General features: G+C 58.3%; 1 protein-coding gene across 3 annotated transcripts in view; it reads right to left on the bottom strand.

Annotated features, from left to right (window-relative positions):
• Positions 1 to 1,414: 1,414 nt before the first annotated feature.
• The window catches only part of MPRIP (myosin phosphatase Rho interacting protein), a 140,789-nt gene continuing 121,613 nt past the window's right edge, over positions 1,415 to 20,590 (bottom strand). For 2 of the 3 annotated variants that reach the window (XM_069481837.1, XM_069481838.1), the window contains 8 exons: positions 18,292 to 18,439; positions 16,511 to 16,628; positions 15,219 to 15,378; positions 14,107 to 14,226; positions 12,951 to 13,037; positions 12,093 to 12,255; positions 9,665 to 9,750; positions 1,415 to 4,842 (listed from right to left, as the gene is read on the bottom strand). In XM_069481837.1, the coding sequence (XP_069337938.1) occupies positions 4,771 to 4,842; positions 9,665 to 9,750; positions 12,093 to 12,255; positions 12,951 to 13,037; positions 14,107 to 14,226; positions 15,219 to 15,378; positions 16,511 to 16,628; positions 18,292 to 18,439 (954 nt within the window). In that variant the 3' untranslated portion in view covers positions 1,415 to 4,770. Of the gene's footprint in view, positions 4,843 to 9,081; positions 9,141 to 9,664; positions 9,751 to 12,092; positions 12,256 to 12,950; positions 13,038 to 14,106; positions 14,227 to 15,218; positions 15,379 to 16,510; positions 16,629 to 18,291; positions 18,440 to 20,590 lie in introns of all 3 variants that reach the window. The other variant, XM_069481839.1, reaches the window with a different exon arrangement.

Raw genomic sequence — 20,590 nt, forward strand, 5'->3', positions numbered from 1 at the left:
TGAAGTATAATATACATGTCCATTCTTTATAAAATTTTGAAAATACTTTCTTTCCCCCTTTGTTGGTGACAAAGAGGTTTGTCACAGGTTTTGTAGGTTTTTTTTTAATTATGTCTTACAAAGTCTTAAACTCCAAGCTTCTTTAGGATAATAAGTAAACTCTTATTTTCAGGAAAAATAGATGTTGACGGGTTGCATTCTTTTCATTTTAAAAAGTAACTGTTGTAAAACTTAGACAAATCAGCGAGTGACGTGGTGGGGAGAAAAGCCACCGTAACAGTCACAGACCGCACGAAGGAGCAGGGCACAGCGGAGCCGCCCGGCCCCCCGCCCTCCCAACCCCCGGAATTAGGCCCCAAGTCGAGGGGCCAAACAGGACCTGGCACTGCTCATCCCAGTCAGGGGGCAAAAGGGGCTGCTTGTGTGCGCAGGAGCCGCGTCGTGGCCAGCCAGCGGGACCCCGCAAACAGGGCGGCCCGTGCGACACCAGCGTGCCCCGCTGTCCGTGCCGCCTCCAGCGCCGGCTGCCTCCCGTGGAGACCGCCAGGCCTCAGGGACAAAAAGGGGTGTGTTCGATTCTCAGCATGTTTCCATGTGGCCAGAAGTTCAAATACACCCCATCACAGTGCTTCTCAAGCCATCCGTTTTGTTCCTGGCCCCGTCGGGGCTCCCTTCAGGTGTTCTGAGGTCCACAGCGGTGTGATTCCCTCCTCTCTTCCCGAGCGTGGCCTGCAGGGGTGGGACAATGACCGGACCGCCTGGCTCTGCTCAGGCAGACTCTTGCTGAGTCTCGCACGTACCCGACCATGCTGGTTCCCTTCTGCCTTCGTACTTGCTGGATCCGAAGGGAGGAACCTCTCTTTACGCTCTTGTTCCATAAACCCACCTGCTCGGGGCATGGTCTCCCACTGTCTCCCCCAGACGGTCAACGCTTCACGCAGAGTGCAGGCCCCATTCTCACCCCCTTAGCACGGGCCCCGGTTCCCATGGTGACAAGCCGCCCCCCCCCACCCTGCACGCCGGAGCCAGGGAGGCCGGTGCCAGGGAGGCCGGAGCCAGGGAGGCCGGTGCCAGGGAGGCCGGTGCCAGGGAGGCTGTGGCCAGGGAGGCCGGTGCCAGGGAGGCCGGTGCCAGGGAGGCCGGTGCCAGGGAGGCTGTGGCCAGGGAGGCTGGTGCCAGGGAGGCCGGTGCCAGGGAGGCCGGTGCCAGGGAGGCTGTGGCCAGGGAGGCCGGTGCCAGGGAGGCCGGTGCCAGGGAGGCCGGTGCCAGGGAGGCCGGAGCCAGGGAGGCCGGTGCCAGGGAGGCTGTGGCCAGGGAGGCTGTGGCCAGGGAGGCCGGTGCCAGGGAGGCCGGAGCCAGGGAGGCCGGTGCCAGGGAGGCCGGTGCCAGGGAGGCTGTGGCCAGGGAGGCCGGAGCCAGGGAGGCCGGTGCCAGGGAGGCTGTGGCCAGGCCCCCGTGGAGCGCCCGGGAGCTGAGGCACCACACGTGCTGATAAGGGAACTGCACCAGCAGAAATGACCACTCGGTGTCAAAAGAAGTCAAACTATTTAGTTTTCCTAGTTTGGCACAGCTCACTGGCAGGTTATGAGTCAATATAGTTTATATGAAAATATTTAAAATAGTGAAGTCTATCCACTTAGCCTTTTCCTCACCCATGACGTGGGCCTGCGACCTGTCGGAGCCCGTCCCGACAGCCCCGTGCCGCCTGCAGCCGCCCCGAGAACCGTCCTCTACCAATACGGAAACCAGGTCCACTTCTGCATTTTCATTCTTTCTTCTCTCTGGAATTCCAGGGCTAAACTCCTTTCCCAGGGATCTGGACGCCTGCAGGGATTAAACGGGAGGAACCGAGGACCTGCGCGTGCGGGGCCAGCGGTGGCGGAAACTGCCGGGGGCGGCTGCCAACCCCTGTGCCAGTGTGGCTACCCGGGGCAACATCCTATGTCCCGAGACAGGAGGACTAATTTTCCTTCTTGCCTGGTTCCCTCCGGCTGGAGGACACAACCCACCAGCAGGAAACTAGATCACTCCCACCTAGCCGGCAGCTGTCCCCGCGTGGCGACACTCTGCCACAAGGCCAGGACCAGTGCAGGGCACTTCGGGACGCTGCAGCTGAGGCAGCCTTTTGTTAAGAGGAGCCAGAGTGTCCCCTTTTCTCTGCTGCCTCAGCACCCACAGCCCTGTCCTGGCAACGCCCCACAGCCGCCCTGGGGGAGTAAGTCCCGCCTCCAGCGACCCTGGGCCTTTGCCAGAGGCTGCGGTGCTGGGAGAAGCACAGACGCCCAGCTCACCCGTCTCCTTTAGGGCTCTGCCTGACCCCAAACACGGCAACGCAACGTATTCGTTCCCTAGCATTCTTGAGGGCCAGGCTCGAGGGGCAAGTGATGAAGAAAAATGAATAAAATGCTCTTTTGACCTATGGGCAAACTTGCTTTTATTCTAAGCACTTTGAGGGCTGGAGGCAGATCAAGTCCGTCAGGGAGCAGACCCTGCCAAGAAGCCCCAGAGGCAGAAGGCAGGAAGCTGCCTGCAGAAGGGCCAGGGGTCCCCAGGGGCGGCAGGGATGGTCACAGAGGAAACCACGCCAGGGCAGGGCAGGGCAGCCAGCAAGGTGGTGGTCCTCAGAGAACCACATGAAATCAAACACCCAGAGAGAGGCAACCACACCTCCTTCCCATTGGATCCTGCCTCATATCAAGTCCCTGCCTGCCCTGGAGGAGACGTATGTCCTGGCAGGGGCCTAGAGAGACCAGTGAGGCTGGTAGGGACAGGAGGGTCCCCAGCGTTCCTTTTGTACAGTCCCATTCTGAGCATGACACTGAGAGGTCCATTTCTCAAAGTGCTGCCAATCTAAACGGGGTGGGGGGGGGGGCAGGTTAAGAAGTGGGGTCTCACTACGTTGTCCAGGCTGTAATGCAGCAGCTATTCACAGCAACAATCATAGCTCACTGCAGTCGCAGCTCCCGGCTCAGCCTCCTGAGTAGCTGGGATCACAGGCACGTGCCACCATGCCTGGCTCAGACAAGTATTACAGATTTTTAAACAGACCTAATTTTCTCTTGCTGTTAAAAACATGGAAGAATGGTAGCAAAGGAGTGAACGTGTGGGTTAAGGCCCCTTAAAGCTCTTGGAAAGGGAAAGGCTTGATGCCAGTGGAGAGCTCTGAGTTTATTCCAGCCACAGGTGACACCTGGGTGTGAGTCTTAAACACACAGAACCTGGGGCCTTCCGCCCTACCCTTCTGCCCACTGGGGCTTGGGCCAGACTTTTCCCAGATGACCTTGTTCATTAACTTAACCTAGACACTGAGCAAGATGATCTATAGATTTTTACCCCCAAAGCAATGTACCCACAGGAACCACCAAACTCACGCAAGCATCAATACCAAGTGAAAGCACGCCCTTGGCAACGGAACCCACGGACCCGCACGCCCTTGGCAACGGAACCGAGGGACCCAGGAGAGCCCACGTGTCCGCCAAGCATTCACAGGCCAACACCCCACTGATTCCTGCGAGCAGCAGAATGGGTTCCCAGTAGGTGACGGGTCTGTTTACGCTCCTTATCTTAATGAGATCGATGGCTTCTGTGGGGGCATAACAGGAACTCTGATCTAAGAGATCTTCCAAGAAGTGCTATAGAATTTTTTGTGGAGTTAAAAAGGTCTTTGCGCAAACTGTTAGAAAAGCAAAACTGTTAGTATACATTTACTTTAAATGGACTCTTTTGAAGGCAAACGCTACAGAAGAACTTTTCAGCGCTCAGACTAATGGAGTTAAGAGTCTTGAACACATACTAACGAGCGTTCCCATCAGTGTCTGACGTCCTCTGTACTTTCTTCTTGACTTAACGTGGGGGTCTCCTCTCCCCCTCTTCCAGAGCAACGTGACAGTTTCTTTTCAAAAAGGTAAAAAAAAAAAACCAAAAAACAAAAAACAAAAAACCAACCAACTTCTCTCCCTTTGAATGATTCCCCAGGGGAATTCATAACTTCCTTCAGTCTGAGACCCCGGGCCGCAGATCAGCGATTCAGTAGTTACGGGAAGACCAAAGTTACTGGATTACTGGAGACCAAGAAAGGAGTGAGCGGAGGAAGGAGGCAGAGGGGCCAGGGGTTTTGTGCAAGATTTAATAAAAAACAAACAAAAATAGGAATGGTTGCTTTCAACATTTTCCAGGTTGTGAAAGGTTTGCCACGATTATCTGGGGTGTGCTCCTAAGCTGCATCAGTGGAACCGATACAAATGCTGCCTCCGCTCAGGCCACAAGGCAGTGCCCCTCCTCCTCTGACAGCCGGGCTCCCGAGTCAGGCAGCCGTGCTGTGGTCCAGGCCGGGCCAGACGTCCACATGGCCTCTTCTCTGCCCGACGGGACTAGTCTACCCGGGGCGTGCTGGCCGCCGGGCCCTGCTTGCACCCCAGCGCTTGGCGGGACAGGGCTAGCTTATCAACAGGCTGCTGAGCCTTAATACTGACAGTGAGCGCGGCGGCGTCCAGCAAGGAGGGCTCCCACAGACGCCGGCAGCCCCACCGCGGGACTGGCTTCAGAATACCACGGAAACAATGCTTGGCTAAGACCAGAGGAAGCCTAAATCAACACAGCAGGGAAGGGCGTGAACAACCCACAAGCCAGTCTCTCGTGCATCCACACCCACAGTGAATGACGACAGTAACAGTCGTGATGCTCAGAAACAACGGTACAGACAAAAAGCAGCGCTCGGGTTGTGCCGCCACAAGCCGGGAAAGGTGCGTGTTCGAGCTGAACGGGCCACAGCTAGTCTTTCTTCAGGTCCCTGGGTTCGAAAAGCTTCAGCCGCTCCTGCACCGTCAGACCTTCCTTCAGACTCTGGTGGAGACAGGGCAGGGGAGAAACGCGCTCACGTTAGACCCTGCGGACCAGACTGGGCCGGACCAGGCCGGACCCACGGCAGTGGCTTAGTCAGAGAGGGGGGTGCAGACGCGGGGCGGGGGCGTGTCCCGGGATTAGTGGGGCGTGCCAGGAGGAGAGGCGTCCCGGGAAAGCGGGGGAATACACTGGTGGGGTACATTCTCCCCTTCAGAAAATTACGTGGATGAAAAAGGAAGAATATCAGAGAAATGAGACCATGTGTTTAAGTAGCTGAAATCTGAGCTTAGACAAGCAGTGATCTGACGGATGCAACCAGGAAAAAACAAACTGTGCTACGAGCTAGGAAACTGCCATCTACGTGTCTTCTCCCGTGTGTGGATTTGTCCACATCTGGCTCCTCTGTGACTGGTAACCTGACGGCCTCAGATGAGGGCCAGGGCAGCCCGGCCCCGGGCCCGCTCCCAGGGCCTGCCCGAAGCCCCTTCCCTGCCCAGCAACCTGCTGGGCTCACGACATGCCACAGGGGCTTAGGAACATGCCAACACGTCTACTCAGATTTTCAGAACGTAAAGCCAATACTCTGCTCACGTGAGATCTTGGAAAAATTTAAATGTGAATGTCTAGAAATGAGTGACATTTTACTAACTGGGGGGGAGATATTTGCCATTTCACTCTTAGAGACTTTTCCCAAAGATTTCCTTTCTCTTCTCTCTTTTTTTTTTTTTTTAAAGACAGGGTCTTCCTCTCTCATCCAGGCTGGAGTGCAGTGGAACAATCACAGCTCACCACAGCCTCGAACTCCTGGGCTCAAGCTACCCTCCCGCCTCGACCTTCTGAGTAGCTGAGACTACAGGCTCACGCCCAGCTAATTTTTTCTATTTTTTGTAGAGATGGGGTCTCACTGTGTTGCCCAGGCTGTTCTTGAACTCCTGGCCTCAAGTGATTCTCTTGCCTTGGCCTCCCAAAGTCCTTGGATTACGGGCTTGAGCCACCACACCCAGCCAAGATTTAATTTCTGAATAAGAAAAGAAACAGCACTTTTCAGAAGATGACTAGAAATAAATGGAGTTCCAATACCAGCTGAGGCCCATGGCCAGCGTCACCAAGAGACTCAGCCAGAGCGGGCAAAGGTATGGCCTTGACTGAGAAATATGAAACAAAAGGCATGGCCTCTGGCTCAGGGTCCACAGGATTATACCATTTTTAGCCAAAAACCTGTATAATTTGAAACTAAATGCTGCAACCCCACACCTACTGGAGGCCTCCAGCTTTGGCCCCAGCACTGTCTGGCGCAGGAGAACTGGGGACTGGAGTGCTCGCTGGCCAGCCCGACGCATGTCGAGGTCTGAGGGCCCAGCACCCCCAAGGCTGGTGGGAAGAGGGTGGGTTCTGGTGTCCCCACCCCACTCGGCTTCACCCAGAGCAGGTCTGCGTGTATGTAATAAGTAATTATTTGATTTTTAAATGAAGGATTCTATTGCTAAACGTTTTGAAACTCACTGGTCCAGATGAACCAACTTGAGCAGGGTGGTTAACTTGGTTAGGGCTTTTCTTTTCCCCTAGTGAAGGTTACTTTTGAAGCTTGCCCGAGTGGGTGGGGGCACAGAGAGCAGATCCACCTCCCATTCTGTGTCTCAACACCCACAGCCGCCTCCAGCGTCCTTGAGTTCCCTGCCCCAAGCACAAGGGTCTTGCAGCAGCCAGTCCTGCAGAGGAGCTGAGCCGACTTCCGGTCACCCCGAAAGGCGCCGGGTCCACAGGGGCGGCCCCCAGAGGACAGCAGGGCAGTCACGGCCATGGCCTGCTCCCATCCAGCTGGGGACTTTCCCGCAGGACTGCAGGAGACCCCTGCGGACGGCGAGTGCCTGGCCTCTGGGTCTGCTCCCTCGGGGCACCACGTCAGAAGCCCCCAAGTGGCGGAATCACGCTGTGAAAGGCTTGGGGCGTCTGGACAACCACGGCGCCCAGCATGGTGGCTCCCGCTTTCTGCCCCAGTGACAAGGGCAGAGCGGAGGCTCCGTGAGGCTGGGGTCGCCGTGGTCCTAAGGTCGGGAAGCGGACAAGCCCCCGTGCTACCCTGCACCCAGAGGAGGGCCATCTCTCGCCAAGGCTCTCTGGCTTTTCTCCCGGGCTGCCGCTCAGCCCGAGGACAGGGCAGTACAGGGACTGCGGCTGTGCTGGGCCCTCGGGGTGCAGCCAGCTTTGGGGCTCACCCCCAGGCCGGCCTCCCCACCAAGTGCCTCCTGCAACCCCACAATGAGCTGGCCACAGACATGGCCCCCTACGAGCCCCAAGGGAAGCATTCTCCGCTCTCAGTCCCGCGAAGGCCGTGCCGCCCTTACGTGGGGAGCTGACTAACTTTGTGGGCACTGAGACCTTCCACCCTTTTTGGCAGGATACACAAGGGGACAAAACAGACACGGCTCAGATCAGATGCCACGTTAAAAAGTACCAACGAGAAGTGTGGTTTCCAGGCAACTTCAGTGTCTTCTCATGGCACTCAGGGGGTCTCCAAATACAATGAAGGCAAGGGTGACGCCACCCTGTGTGCCTGCTGATGTCTCCTGTGAGGGGGCCACTCTGGCCCAGCCCTGCCCTTTTACGCTGCGGTGTCCCTGAGGGTGGCTGTGAAGTCCCCGTCTTCCTGCTGTGGCCAGCAGGACTGGCCTGCACACCACAGGCTTTATCATGGAAACCCAGCCAAGCAAGCATCAACTCAAAAAGACCCCTGGCTGGGCTTCTCTCCTCCCTCTCCTGGGTCCTCCCTCTCTGGGCGTCTGAGTCTGCCATGGGGCCCAGACAGTCTTTCTTGGCTGTGCCCAGCGGTCTTCTCCCTCCTACCTGTGCCCACAGCCCAACTCGCTGCACAGGCCTTACTGCTAGGAGCTGTGGGTCTGGCTCCAGGTCCCCCAGGGAGGCTCACCATGCCGGGACATGTCCCCGGGGCTGACACAGTGGGGGCAGCAGCACAGCGTCCCTGGAAGGGCCCGGTAGAAGCTCTCTGTCCCCTCCCACCACTGTCATTTGTGGGCATGGTCCGAAGGCACAAACTACTACAGCGAACTGCAAACTCTCCAGGAAAAGCTAAGATAACAGCTACAGTTTAGCCTCAAATAGGAAGTAGATTCCCCGAGAAGAAAACCACGAACCAAAAAAGAACAAATTTCCTTCTGCTAAACAAAACATTTTTCATATTTAAAGAAAAAAGCCCAGAGTTTTCAATCTAGCCTAAAGTATATTTGGGCATAAGTGACTTGGGATTATAGAAAAATAAAACCAATTGACTAGGTTTAAAACACTTGCATTTTTTCAGAACTCTTCCTAAGGCAAACCTCCTTCCCCCAAGCTTCAGGCTGAAGCCCCTTGGCGGGCCGTGGGCTGCAGGCCCCCGAGGAGGCGGGAGAGCAGGTCTGCAGAAGGAGCCAGTGTGGACACTTCTGTGTCCTTAACCTTCTCATCACCGAGTGAATGAGACCAAGCCGCTAGGCTGGCAACCACTCCTTCTCCGCCCTGGGGCGCAGACACGAGCCCGGTGGGCAGGGACACGCTGAAACGGGCTGGGTCTCCCACCGCGGTCCACGCCCCTCCTCCTCTCTCTGGGACAGTGCCTTCAATAGCATCCAGAGAGAAGCTTGTTTTGTTTAAAAAAAAAAAAAAAAAAAAGTGCTGGTAACCATCCAGCCCCGATTGTGGCTGTCACGCTCCTCTGAACCAGCTCCTGAGCTCTGCCCTGACTTACCTATCCCCGGCCGTGAGCCCCAGAGGAAGAGAGGCCATGGCAGGTGGCGAAGAACCCGGGCATGGGGACCTGCCCAGCGTGCGGGAGGCTCCTGTGCCTCCTCGGCCCGCTGGCCGTTCACTAGGTGGGCAAGGACCCCAGTGACGGCAGACTTCGCTTGCCAGAGGCAGTGGTGTCTGTCAACTCCCCCTCACGACAGAGGGCAGGATGGGTGTCCCCAGAGAGGGTGTGGTGAGTTCGGCCTCCGTGCACAGAACCCGACATGCAGCCTGCCCGCCAAGCCGGGGAGCGCCCCGCTGCCGGGGGTGCGCTCTGTGAGAGGTTAGAGTGCCAGGTGACTCCCCAGAGCGTGTACACAAAACCGCCCTGGATTGTGCGCGCTTGCTGCGGCGGGATGAACTGAAGTAGGAGACGCAGGCGTTTGCTGCGGGGGCGTGAGCGGTGCATGCAGAGGCCACCCCGGGTGGGCGGGGGCGGGCGAGGGGCGGTTTACCTACATGACAGGGACGGAAGCAGGTGCCTTTCAGTTATCCCATGAGACCTGCTCAATTACGGACTGTCAGGGGAGAGAGCAGAAACGAGACACACACACCATCAATCCCAGATGCGACATGCTGGATGCCCCGACACCCACCCCCGCCCAGCCTCCCCACGAGATGCGCGTCCACTCGGGAAGCACAGAGGGGATCTGCTGCTTCCTGGCGGGGGCAGGGGGCTCATCTCTTCAAGGCAGATGGCACCAGTATCATGACTGTGACATGCAAGGAACAACACAGACACAGCGCTGACTTGAGGATGGGCTGGGGTGGAACCTGGCCTTGGAGGCAGGAGCCGAATCACTCCAGGCCCTGCTTCTCACGGCCCTGGCCCTTCAGCGTCCTGCCAGGAGGTGGCTCCATAAAAGAGACATAAAGATCGAAGCCACCAGAACCTGCCCAACGGGGTGAGCCCGCAGGCAGGCCGCATCTGGGCTTTGCCGCGGGCGGGGTGGCCTGGCTGCGGCCCCGCTTGGACTTGGATTCGGGCTCCTCTCCCCGGCGTTCCCCAGCTTCACCCACTAGGGCTGGACCCCAGACTCACCTTGGACCTGATGTTTCTAAGTTGCCGGGCGACGCAGGACCTGTCTTTCTTTAAGAAGTCAGGGTTGCTTTTAGATTTCATTATGTCTGAAGGAACAAACAGACCCATTACCTTTGTTTTCTGAAACCTCCGGAATCAGACTGTTTAAACATTTTCCAAACTCATTACTGCAGCACACTTATGACATTTCCTTAAATAAGTGAAAGGGAATTCAAAGCCAACGACTATAGCATACACTGGATCTTTTTCAGAACACCACACACTCCAGAACAACGGGAGAATGTGTCTGTGGGCCCTGCCAGGGCACCCAGACCCACTGCCTGCAGCCGGAGCCGTCTCTTCCCTCCGCACTAGACCGCGACCGCTGAGCACACTCGCGCCCCGTCATTCACCTCTCCCCGCCGCCTCCTGGTAACACAGGACTGAGTCCTTCTCCTAAGCTATCCCACCATGACAACAGTCCTGCAGACTTGTAAAAATGTCTACTTAGTATCTGTAAAACAAACATGCGTTGGGTCATACCATACCACATAGCCCACGCATGTGGGATTTTTTGGTTGTTTTTTTACTTTATATGTGTATATATAGTTTGGTTTTTTTCTTTTTTTTTGTTTTTGTTTTTTGATTCTTCAGCTAAAACAGCAGAAGATACGTATCTATTTATTGATACGATATATTGTATGATACAATACATACTCTCGGCCACCACTGAGAACAGAACTAGTCCAGAACGTCAGGTCCAGGGCAGTAGGCACTGATCTGGCCCGAGCAGGACGGGACTCTCAGCAGCGGTCTTGGCGATGCAGGTCCAGATCCACCCAGAGGCAGCTTCCGGCAGCAGCACGCGGCCCAGCAGCCTGCGCCTGTGTCCTCAGCCTCTGGCATGCCCTGTTTCTGCGCTTGGGGCCTTCACGTGTGCACAGACAGCCATTTGCTAGGACTCTGCTCATCTTCTGTGCTCTGGCCTCCACACTCACTCTGTCCTCCACCTGGCCCTCAGGACACGGAGGCATCCAGCAAGATGGCATCCAGCAAGATGGCGCTATGGCCCAGAGTGGTTTTTTTTTTTTTTTTTTTTTTAGGAGACAGGGTCTCACTAAGTTGCCCAGGCTGGAGTACAGTGGCATCCATGGGTACAATCCCACTACTGATCGGACCAGGAGTTTTGATCTGCTCCGTTTCTGATCTCCTCCAGCTCACCTCTCTTAGGTAACCTGGTGGACGCCGGCCCCTGCGAGGTCACCAAACAGGTGCCGGAGTGGCACAGCACACTATAGCCCAAAACTCCTGGGCCTGAGCCATCCTCCCAGCTCAGCCTCCTGAGCAGCTGGGACTACACATGTGCAACACCACGCCTGGTTGCTCATATACTTACGCATCTCTTTCCGTGTCAAAACAAAAACATTATCCTGACCTCTTTAACAACCGCACAGTATCCTACTGTGTAGCTGTGCCACACTGTAGACAATCCTCTATTTGATGCCTAAAGGTAGAATGCAATTTTTGGCTCTTACAAACAAATGCTCAGATAACTTCGCATATTTCTATACATTTTTTTTTCCAGAAGTTATACTGGTAGGACAAAGGAATACACATTTTCCCAAATTCTGAGTCTTCCCCTCTCCTTGTCCCCTGGCCACTCGATCTCTTCCTCAGTAACAACCACTGTTACCATTTTGTTGCCCTTCCAGAAATCTACAGTTTGATTTTAAATTTTGGTTCACGTAGCCTGACTGCTTTCCAGAAAGACTGATAACTGATACTTCCAACAGCAACGTGGAAGATTTTCCCCACGGCATCTGTCGGCATGCCATCACTACTCCCTGGCTAGCCGACAGAGAAAACATTGAATTTTTTGGATATTAGTGGGCTACAACATCTTTTTATATGTTTCTGGGTCTTTTGTAAAAAGGTCAGATGAAATTATGTACTATCTGAAAGTGTTTAACAAAGTGCTCGATTGTTAGCCTCCCTGACATCTATTTTCTTACGTGGCTGCCCAGATGTTTTTGGCCAGAGGAAAAGGATCAGCCCTGCTGTTCACGTGAGAATGCAGGAGCCTGCTCCCTGCCCACCCCACGGCCTACAGACTTCCCGGTAAAACGCTGGGATCGAGCAACCGGGGGGCTGTTCTACCCAGCTGCTGAGTTCTTTAGCAAAACAGAAAAACAAGAGTCGTCACTGCTGGGAAAATACGTGCTGATGGTGTGGTTTCTCCCCAGAGCAATCGCCTGGCGCCTGCTACCCCGGCCCACCTGGCAGGACGGCGGTCTCTGGTCCCGTGTGCAAGCCCTGGCCACTGCGCCTCGCCTCTACAAGGAAACCTGGGGCTGCAAGGAGCAGTGGATTCTTCTGCTGTGAACCTCTGTGAGCAAACCCACGTGATCCCGAGCAACGACCGCCCCAAGGGCGCAGCCCGAGCACGCACCGTATCCTGACACGGCGGCACTCTCCGGGGACTTCTCCCCCAGCGCTTCCGTCGCGGCCTTGAGCTGCTCCTTCAACCTGCTGATGTCGCAGTCGGCCTTTGCCTTCGCGATGCTGAGCTCTGTGTAGATGTCTTTATACTTGTCACTGGCGTACTTCTTGTCCTTGGAGGGAAAGGAAAGAAGAGAATGGCAGTGACAGCCAGGGGAGGAGAGTCCCACAGAACTCGGCCTGTCCCCCTGGGGCTGACCACCTGGGTCCTCGCCTGTCAGCAGGAGAGGACACTGGCCAGCCTCCGTTTTCCAGAGGCAGACACTGGACACAAAGGAAAACAGGGCCTGAGGACACAGGCACAGCAGAGGTTCTGTCGGGACACAGTACGAGAATTCCCGGGCCCAGCGAGTACAGGAGGGCAGTGCCCGGGGCCACCTGGCCAGCCTGCTGTGGCCACCAGCCTGGAAAACCCTCTCTCTGCTTTGGACTTTCCAAGTGCCTAAATGGCCACCAAGGATTCTGTCATCTCCCTGCCGACTCTAGATGTTCCCTGGAAGAGGCTGGCAGCTGACTGGCCGGTCAGGCCTCACCTCCCTCCGCAGGGCTCTTCCCTAGGGCTCCACCCGTCCCACCCGAGCACACAAGAAACACCCAGAGGACGACGACAGGGTGAGGCCAAGCTGCTCATCCCCAGGTAGCTGCCTGCAGGTGGCCTTTTACGAGAACTCAGTTTGGAAACCACCTTCCTCAGGAAAGTGAGATCGACTCTAGAACAGCCCGCGCTCAGCCACGGCCTGTGCATTCAGGAGACAGGTGGCCCAGAGTGGTCGGTCCCCACCGCTCTCCCGCGGTGAGGCGGCCTTACCCGCAATGCCGTCTGTAGCTCGTCCTTGAGGGAGCTGATCTCCTGTTTTAGGTACTGTATTTCTGATTCCTTGACCCGCAGTAAGACCTAGAGACACAGAAATCAGGGATTGATGGGACCTTAAGAGCAAAGACTGAGAGGTGAGCAGACGGCCCCCACCACCAGTGCCCAACTGAAAATATAATTTAAACATCCCTCAAAGCTCCAATCTCATATAGAGAGATAGAAAAAAGAGGAAAGAAATCGCCATGATCTGGCCAGCATTTCGGGAGGCTGAGGTGGAAGGATTGTCTGAGTCCAGGAGTTCAAGACCAGCCTGAGCAGCAAAGTCAGACCCTGTCTCTACCAAGAACAGAAGAATTAGCAGGCATGGTGGCGCGTGCAGTCCCAGCTACTGGGGAGGCCAACGCAGGAGGATCGCTCGAGCCCGGTGAGCTATGATCAGGCCACTGCACTCCAGCCTGGGTGACAGGATGAGACCCTGTCTCTAAAAAACTAAATAACTAATTAAAAAAAAAATAAAAGAAATTGCTATGACTCTCCCCAGTGTGAGGACCCTCGTCCCCGGCCTGGGGCCACCGTGAGCTGCGCCTGCCGCCCTGCCTGTCTCGGGAACCAGGCACCGAGGCCCAGGAAATGTTGTTCTGTTGAAACTTCTGTCAGACTCACTCGGCCTCTCCTGTCCACCTCTGTGGTAAAGGGCTCACTTCGTAGGAGACATTTTTAACAGGAAACTTTAATTAAACGGGGCGGAAGCTAAGCACCTTCCTAAAAGGACACTGTACGCACCAGGATCGATCATTCTGAGGGAAACGAAGCCCCTGACCCTGAGGAGCCGGGCGCCACAGCCCGGGAGCGGCAGCCCGCGTGACTGCAGCGTCCTGCTGGGCCGTCAGGGTCTGCGCGGGGGCGGGGGGCAGGGCAGGGCTCGGGTCCCCACGGGGTCGGGGGGCTGCCCCACCGTGGCGCCCACACTGCCTGGCAGCCACCTGCTCCTTCTGCTGCCACGGGTGAGCTGGATCTTTCCATGCCCTCCACCCTCGCTGCCTCACGGCCCAGCCCGCCAACGACCCCACGGGCGAGGGGCGCGTGGTGCTCCCCTCAGGGACCACGGAGTGCAGGGCTCGGTGACGCAGGGCCTGGCTCCCGCCGGTACCTCCAACTCATATGCGTCCTTGCCCTGCGTGAGGGGTGACCCAGCAGCCTCCCCACCGCCGTCACCGGTCAGCAGCGTCCGCAACCGTGTGATCTCCGCAGCCAGGCGGTTGTTCAGCTCCTGGGGACAGCAACACAACGGTGACACTCCACAGAGCTGCCCGGGACTGAGTCGCACAATACGGCCCGGGGAGGTCATTTCCCAGCAGCCACGTGTCGCGACTGGGCACCGGGCACGGGGCCGAGCGCAGTGTCTGCACGTCATCGTGCCTGAGACCTAACAGGGGAGGCTGCCACTGCCTGTGGTGTGCGGCCTCTGTTGGCTGTTTGTGTGGGTGCTTTTAGGGTGTGTAGACCCCACCGATAACCCGTCAGTTCTTTCTGTCACGATGACCAGCATCCGTCTGTTCCATGGCTGGTCCCACCTGGGCTCCTGCAGGACCAGGCCACCCTCGCCCTCCCCCTCCCCCCTGCACCTCCTCTGTGGCTGGCAAGTGGCCACCCTCACGCCACTGCGGGGACTGGATGGACCCAGTCCTGCCTGGGCGGTGGCCATGACCCCGGGGGTCCCAAGCAGGAAGGAGGCTGTGCCCAGCGTCAAGGGTCGTTTGACTTGGTACCCACAGAAAAGCCGGTAACGCACCGAACCCAACTCCAACCTCTCAAGTACCAGGATTTAAATGCACCCCAATTTCCTGAGGAGTAGGCACACTTCAAGGGGACAATCTCACAAAGATAAACGTGAGCAGCGTACGGCCCTGACTCGAGCAGCTGCAGCGCACCCCATCCTGAGGGACAGGGGTCTGCCAAGAAGGGACAAGCCTCCCAGGCCCCAGCCAGCAAGGACGAGCCAAAGACTCAGGAGCTCAGAGAAGACATCAGGACAGTCTCAGAAAGGGCTAGAGCAAGAGCAACTCCACACATGAACAGTTCACACGGCAGGACAGCCGAGTCCCGGGCCCTCTGCAGTGAGTTTGTGTCAACACAGAGCAAAGTCAGACAGCCACACACCAGGTGACACAGAGAAACCTTGGGATGAGGCAGCCGCTCCGTGGCTCAGGAACCCTCGGGGTCCCCAGGCGTGGCCTGGCCCCAGCTCCCTCGTGGGCTCACCTGGTTGTGGGCGTTGAGCTCCTGGTTCTCGCGCTGGCACTGCCGCAAGGCCTGCCGCTCAGCCTCTAGCGCCTGGGCCAGGTGGGCGTTCTCCAGGCACTTCTGCGAGTACTGCTCGGAGAGGACCTCCAGCTCCCGCTTCACTGACTGCAGCTCCTCCCTAGGGAGAAGGCAGTGCTCACCCCTCTGCCCACGTGAGGACACAGGCCCCTTAGAGGCCCCAGGTCACTTCCTGATACCAGAGGAATGGCTGGACACACAGCGGAGCTGAGCCTAGGGGCCTACGCTGTCTGCTCCGACCTGCAGCGCCATTTAGAGTAAGGGGCTCCTCACAGAGACGGCCCCACATCCCTCCTGGGTCTCCCCTCACATAGCCTGAGCCTGCGGCAGCCCGTGCTTCCCTGGGGATGCCACCAGAACAGAATCCAGCCCGTCTCGGCCACACAGACATCCCACTTCTGGGAGAAGTCAGACGTGGGGCTCTCTTCTGACTTGGGATTTGTTTTCAGTAAACCAAGCTGGAGGCCATCTGTGTCCAACAGCCAACACCAGCCTCTGCAATGTGCAGAAAACCAACCCTCGGGAGGCTGCTCTGGTCACCTTCCCACAGGCAGACCAGGGACAAGGGGCTTCTGGGTGAGCCACTCCGGTCCAGCTGAGGTGGGCGAGACTCTCTACAGGGTGCGCCAAGCTGCCATGGCCTGGCCTGATGGCACCACCCACTCCTGAAAGGCAGGGCGCTGCCTTCCGCCACACGGCACAGACGCCGAAGCCTAAGCCCTGCGCAGCTCTCACAGTGGCTGCCTCCAGGGCTCCCAGCAGCGTCGCTTCTACCAAGGAGAAAAATCAACAGCAGCTGTTCTGGGTCTGCTCTTCATCCTCCTGCCCAGGCAGAGGGAGTCAGCACGTGTGCAGTTTCCAAAAGGCAGTGACCATGGCCACCTGCCACGTGCAGCCACGGAGTGTCAGGCACCAAGCCCTGGCTGCCCTGGCTCCCGCTGGGCTACCGAGGCAGCAGCTGCTGATGAAGAACAAATTCCAGACAGCCTCGGAGACCAAGCTAGGATTTGCTGTGTCTTGCTCTATGGATTTTAGAGATGAGTCTTTGCATGCAAGAAGCCCTGGCTGGCCATGTCCTGCCCCTCTCTCCAAGGGCAGTCTGAGCTGCCTTCAGCACCCGGGCCCTGGGCTCTGACCTCGGAGGACGTTACAGAGACACAGGAGGGGCCCAGCTCTCTCCCTGGCCGGCCCCACCTGCCCTGTCCGTGGCAGGGCCAGGCCCACCCACTCACAGATACTGCCGCCTCAGGGCCTCGGTGTCCGAGTTGATGCTGCTGATCTGGGACCGCTGGCTCTTCTCCAGCTCGCGCTCCATCTCCTCCCGGTGGGCGTTCTTCATGGCTTCAATGGCTACAGGCAAGGACACCCGTCAGCACTGCAGGCCGCGCCACTCCCCGCGAGCAGAGGGACACGTGCCCAGCGTCCGCGGTCAGACGCCGTGGGACAGGCTGGCTGCACACAGATTGACTCTCGAGGGCGACGCAGGCTGGGAGAATTCCCAGTGAATTCTCCCAAAAGGGACGTAAGTGCTTGTGGGGTTTTGTGTGTATGTTAAAGAAAGCCAAACTGATTAAATAAGTGTTCATGTTAAATTCAAGCATGAGTTCATAAGACAAGCAAGTTTTGGGGCAGGTGTGTTTTCTTCCTTGGCACTGAACTAATACAGCGCTGGAAGGTAACAATTACACGAGGGGACGGGCCTGCGCGGGGGACGGGCCTGCGCCGGGGACGGGTCTGCGCGGGGACGGGTCTGCGCGGGGGGCGGGTCTGCGCGGGGACGGGTCTGCGCGGGGCGGGTCTGCGCGGGGGGCGGGTCTGCGCGGGGGACGGGTCTGCGCGGGGCGGGCCTGCGCGGGGGGCGGGCCTGCGCGGGGGCGGGGGGGGGGGGCAGGTCTGCGCGGGGTGGGTCTGCGCGGGGACGGGTCTGCGGGGGACGGGTCTGCGCGGGGCGGGTCTGCGCGGGGCGGGTCTGCGCGGGGGCGGGTCTGCGCGGGGCGGGTCTGCGCGGGGGACGGGTCTGCGCGGGGCGGGTCTGCGCGGGGGACGGGTCTGCGCGGGACGGGTCTGCGCGGGGCGGGTCTGCGCGGGGACGGGCCTGCGCGGGGACGGGCCTGCGCGGGGCGGGTCTGCGCGGGGGCGGGTCTGCGCTGGGACGGGTCTGCGCGGGGGACGGGTCTGCGCGGGGCGGGTCTGCGCGGGGGCGGGTCTGCGCTGGGACGGGTCTGCGCGGGGGACGGGTCTGCGCGGGACGGGTCTGCGCGGGGACGGGTCTGCGCGGGGGACGGGTCTGCGCGGGACGGGTCTGCGCGGGGACGGGTCTGCGCGGGGACGGGTCTGCGCGGGGGACGGGTCTGCGCGGGGCGGGTCTGCGCGGGGCGGGTCTGCGCGGGGGCGGGTCTGCGCGGGGCGGGTCTGCGCGGGGCGGGTCTGCGCGGGGACGGGTCTGCGCGGGGGACGGGTCTGCGCGGGGGACGGGTCTGCGCGGGGCGGGTCTGCGCGGGGACGGGTCTGCGCGGGGACGGGTCTGCGCGGGACGGGTCTGCGCGGGGACGGGTCTGCGCGGGGGACGGGTCTGCGCGGGGGGGCGGGTCTGCGCGGGGGGCGGGTCTGCGCGGGACGGGTCTGCGCGGGACGGGTCTGCGCGGGACAGGTCTACGCGGGACGGGTCTGCCATGTCACAAAGTATCTCGCCAGGTCGCGCCTACAGCACTCCAGCAGAGGTGGTCTCATGCCGACAGGTGTCCGTCGGGGGAGAATCACCCAAGTGACTACTGAGGGTGGGGACAGCCTTCACCGCAGCCGGCTACGCAAGGAGTCCCGGAGGCCTAGCGAGCTGGCTCCTGGCCGGATGTTCCCCAAGGGCTGCCCCAGCATGAACTGTCAAAGAGCTCTCCTCAACAAGAAGCTTGAGTCGCAGCCAAAAGGCAATGCAGAGGCTGGACATTTCTCTGAGTCGTGCGCCCCGTTCAAGACAGACCGGCCACCGTCCCACCGTGAGTTACCCCAGCCCCACCTGAGATGGTGGCTGCCGTCTCCTCGGCCAGGAGGCGGTCTTTCTCCTCCCGAAGCTTCTCCAGCTCCCGCTGGTGCTGCCTCTGCAGGTCTTCGATCTTCTTCTGGTGTGTTTCTTCCATTGCCGCAAACCCTCGCTCGCACGTGGCCTGCAAAACACGCAAGAGACTTCTCAGACTTCCTCCTCTACCTCTAAGTTAGGCACCTGTTTACCAAATGAGCCGGCAGCCCTGCCCTGTGCAGGCCCAGCTGCAGCTCAGCTGTCACTGAGTGGACCCCACGGTGGGTGCCCCAACGGCGGAGCAGGCTCTCTGGGGCCGTCCGAAGGTTCCCACTGATGCTAGCAGAGCATCTGGAAAACGGTGTTCGCCTCCGTAAATCCTACGTCGTATTTTCCCAACTGTTCTGAGTCCTTCTTCATGGGAAGGGCTTGCATGGGAGTGGGGAGGGCTGCAGTGAAATTTAAACGAGCCAGTCCTGGACCTTCCCAATGCTGCTGTCCGGTGGGACCCCTTGCAAAGAGGGAGAACAAAGCCCACGGGCAGAGGCTGGTCTTGTCTGGCTCAGAGGGACACAGCGAGAGGCCCTGGGTGCCCATGACACGCAGAGATGAGGGATTTGTCTGCTGGAGGGAGCTGAGGCCATCCTGCAGACAGCAGGCAGCCTGGCGGTCCGGGGTAAGCGCACTCAGCCTGAGGTAGGCTGGGGGTGCATGGAGCCACTGCTGGGAGTGGGGGCCCTGGCGCTGCCACCAGCCAGCTGGCAACCTCACACTGGCCACTTAGGCGCTCAGGTGTCCACCCAGGGAATGAGATCAGGCTACATGATCTCATTCCTTCTAACCTGAATCTTCTTTCCTCCTTTTCCTTTCAAAGGAGAATAAAGAGCACCAAATAATTAGTGCCTCCACCAGCTTTAGCAAGACAGAACAGAAGACTTGCTTTCCAAGCTCATCCGTGCCCAGTTATACCCTGAAAGGACAAAGGCACGTCCCAAGAAGCAAGCAAACCATCCCCCCTCCACACTGGAAGCCCGGCCGGCCGTCAGAGCTGCACTGACCGGCTGCTGGGAGGGCTTGGGCGTGCAGCTGTTCTGACCATGGAGGCACCTTTCTGTCTAAAACCCTCACCGGATCCACTTCAGAGCACACAACAGGCCTTTTGCTGAGTTCTAAAAACTGGAAGAACATGGCCATGTGACATCCCGAATACAAGTGCAGAGGGCTCTCCACCCCGGTCTCCCAATCCTGTACTACTTGGCCAGTCTTCCTGCACATGGATTCAAGAAATCAAATCACCACACCTGACTTCTTTACCTGAGCCCCACAATTAGCGAGGGCCCTTTCTGAGAGCCCCAGGCAGTGTTTCCAAACTTACGGTCACAGTCTGGACCTTACTGTACCTATTTGCTGCAGTGGGCAAATGCCTCAACTCCACCCACCGGGAAGCACCTGTCTTCTCTGGCCACCCTTGCACCTCAGGACAGCGGCAGGGGCTCCAGGGCTCGGGATCCTGACCCGCAGGCCACCACACTGAGCCCCTCTCTTTCCTCCCACTTGCTTTGGCTCATATATGGCTTCTCAGTTAACAAACTTAACTAGTAGATCTTATGTATATTTTGATTTGAGTGCTTTGGAATATATGAAGACAACAGTCAAAAGTCTAACAGAAGCACTAAAGTATCTCTAAAGGCCCAACTGCTTCCTTGGAGAGAACTTGTATGTTAAAAAAATAATTGATCCGTAAACAATTATTTTTAGAGATGGGTCTTGCCATGTTGCCCAGGCTGGACCCAAACTCCTGGGCTTCAGTGATCCTCCCAGCCCAGCCTCCCGAGTAGCTGGGACCACAGGTGTGTGCCACCTTGGTGGATTTTGATTTTAGTCGTCATCTCTGGGAGTGAAAGAGGCTCCTTGGTGGCTTCCACGCAGAGCTGTGGTGTGTGAGGGGTACTGGCACGTGGGTGTCAGAAGAGGGGCTGCAGGCCAAGACCCCGTCTCCCTGACCAAGCAGAATCTGCATGAAGTACCGGCTGCTGGCCTGAGTGCTGTCTGGTTCTGCGTTCTGCATGCCCGAAGGGGTTGAGGGGAACCCTGCACAAGGCTGGATGCTTCCAGGCAGAGGACGGAGGACGCCATGCAACAGGGGCCCGAGGCCGCACAGAGTGGACAGTGTCCAGGCCCCAGAGGTCCTATACCAACCTGCGTCGGCCGCGTCTAAGGTCTCCCTGCCTGCGACACGGGGCCTAGCACAATCTCTGGCCACTCTTCAACACGAGTGGTGCCGTCTTTTCTGACTCCC

Source organism: Eulemur rufifrons, chromosome 9 (assembly GCF_041146395.1).
Source record: "Eulemur rufifrons isolate Redbay chromosome 9, OSU_ERuf_1, whole genome shotgun sequence".
Classification (NCBI taxonomy): Eukaryota; Metazoa; Chordata; class Mammalia; order Primates; family Lemuridae; genus Eulemur; species Eulemur rufifrons.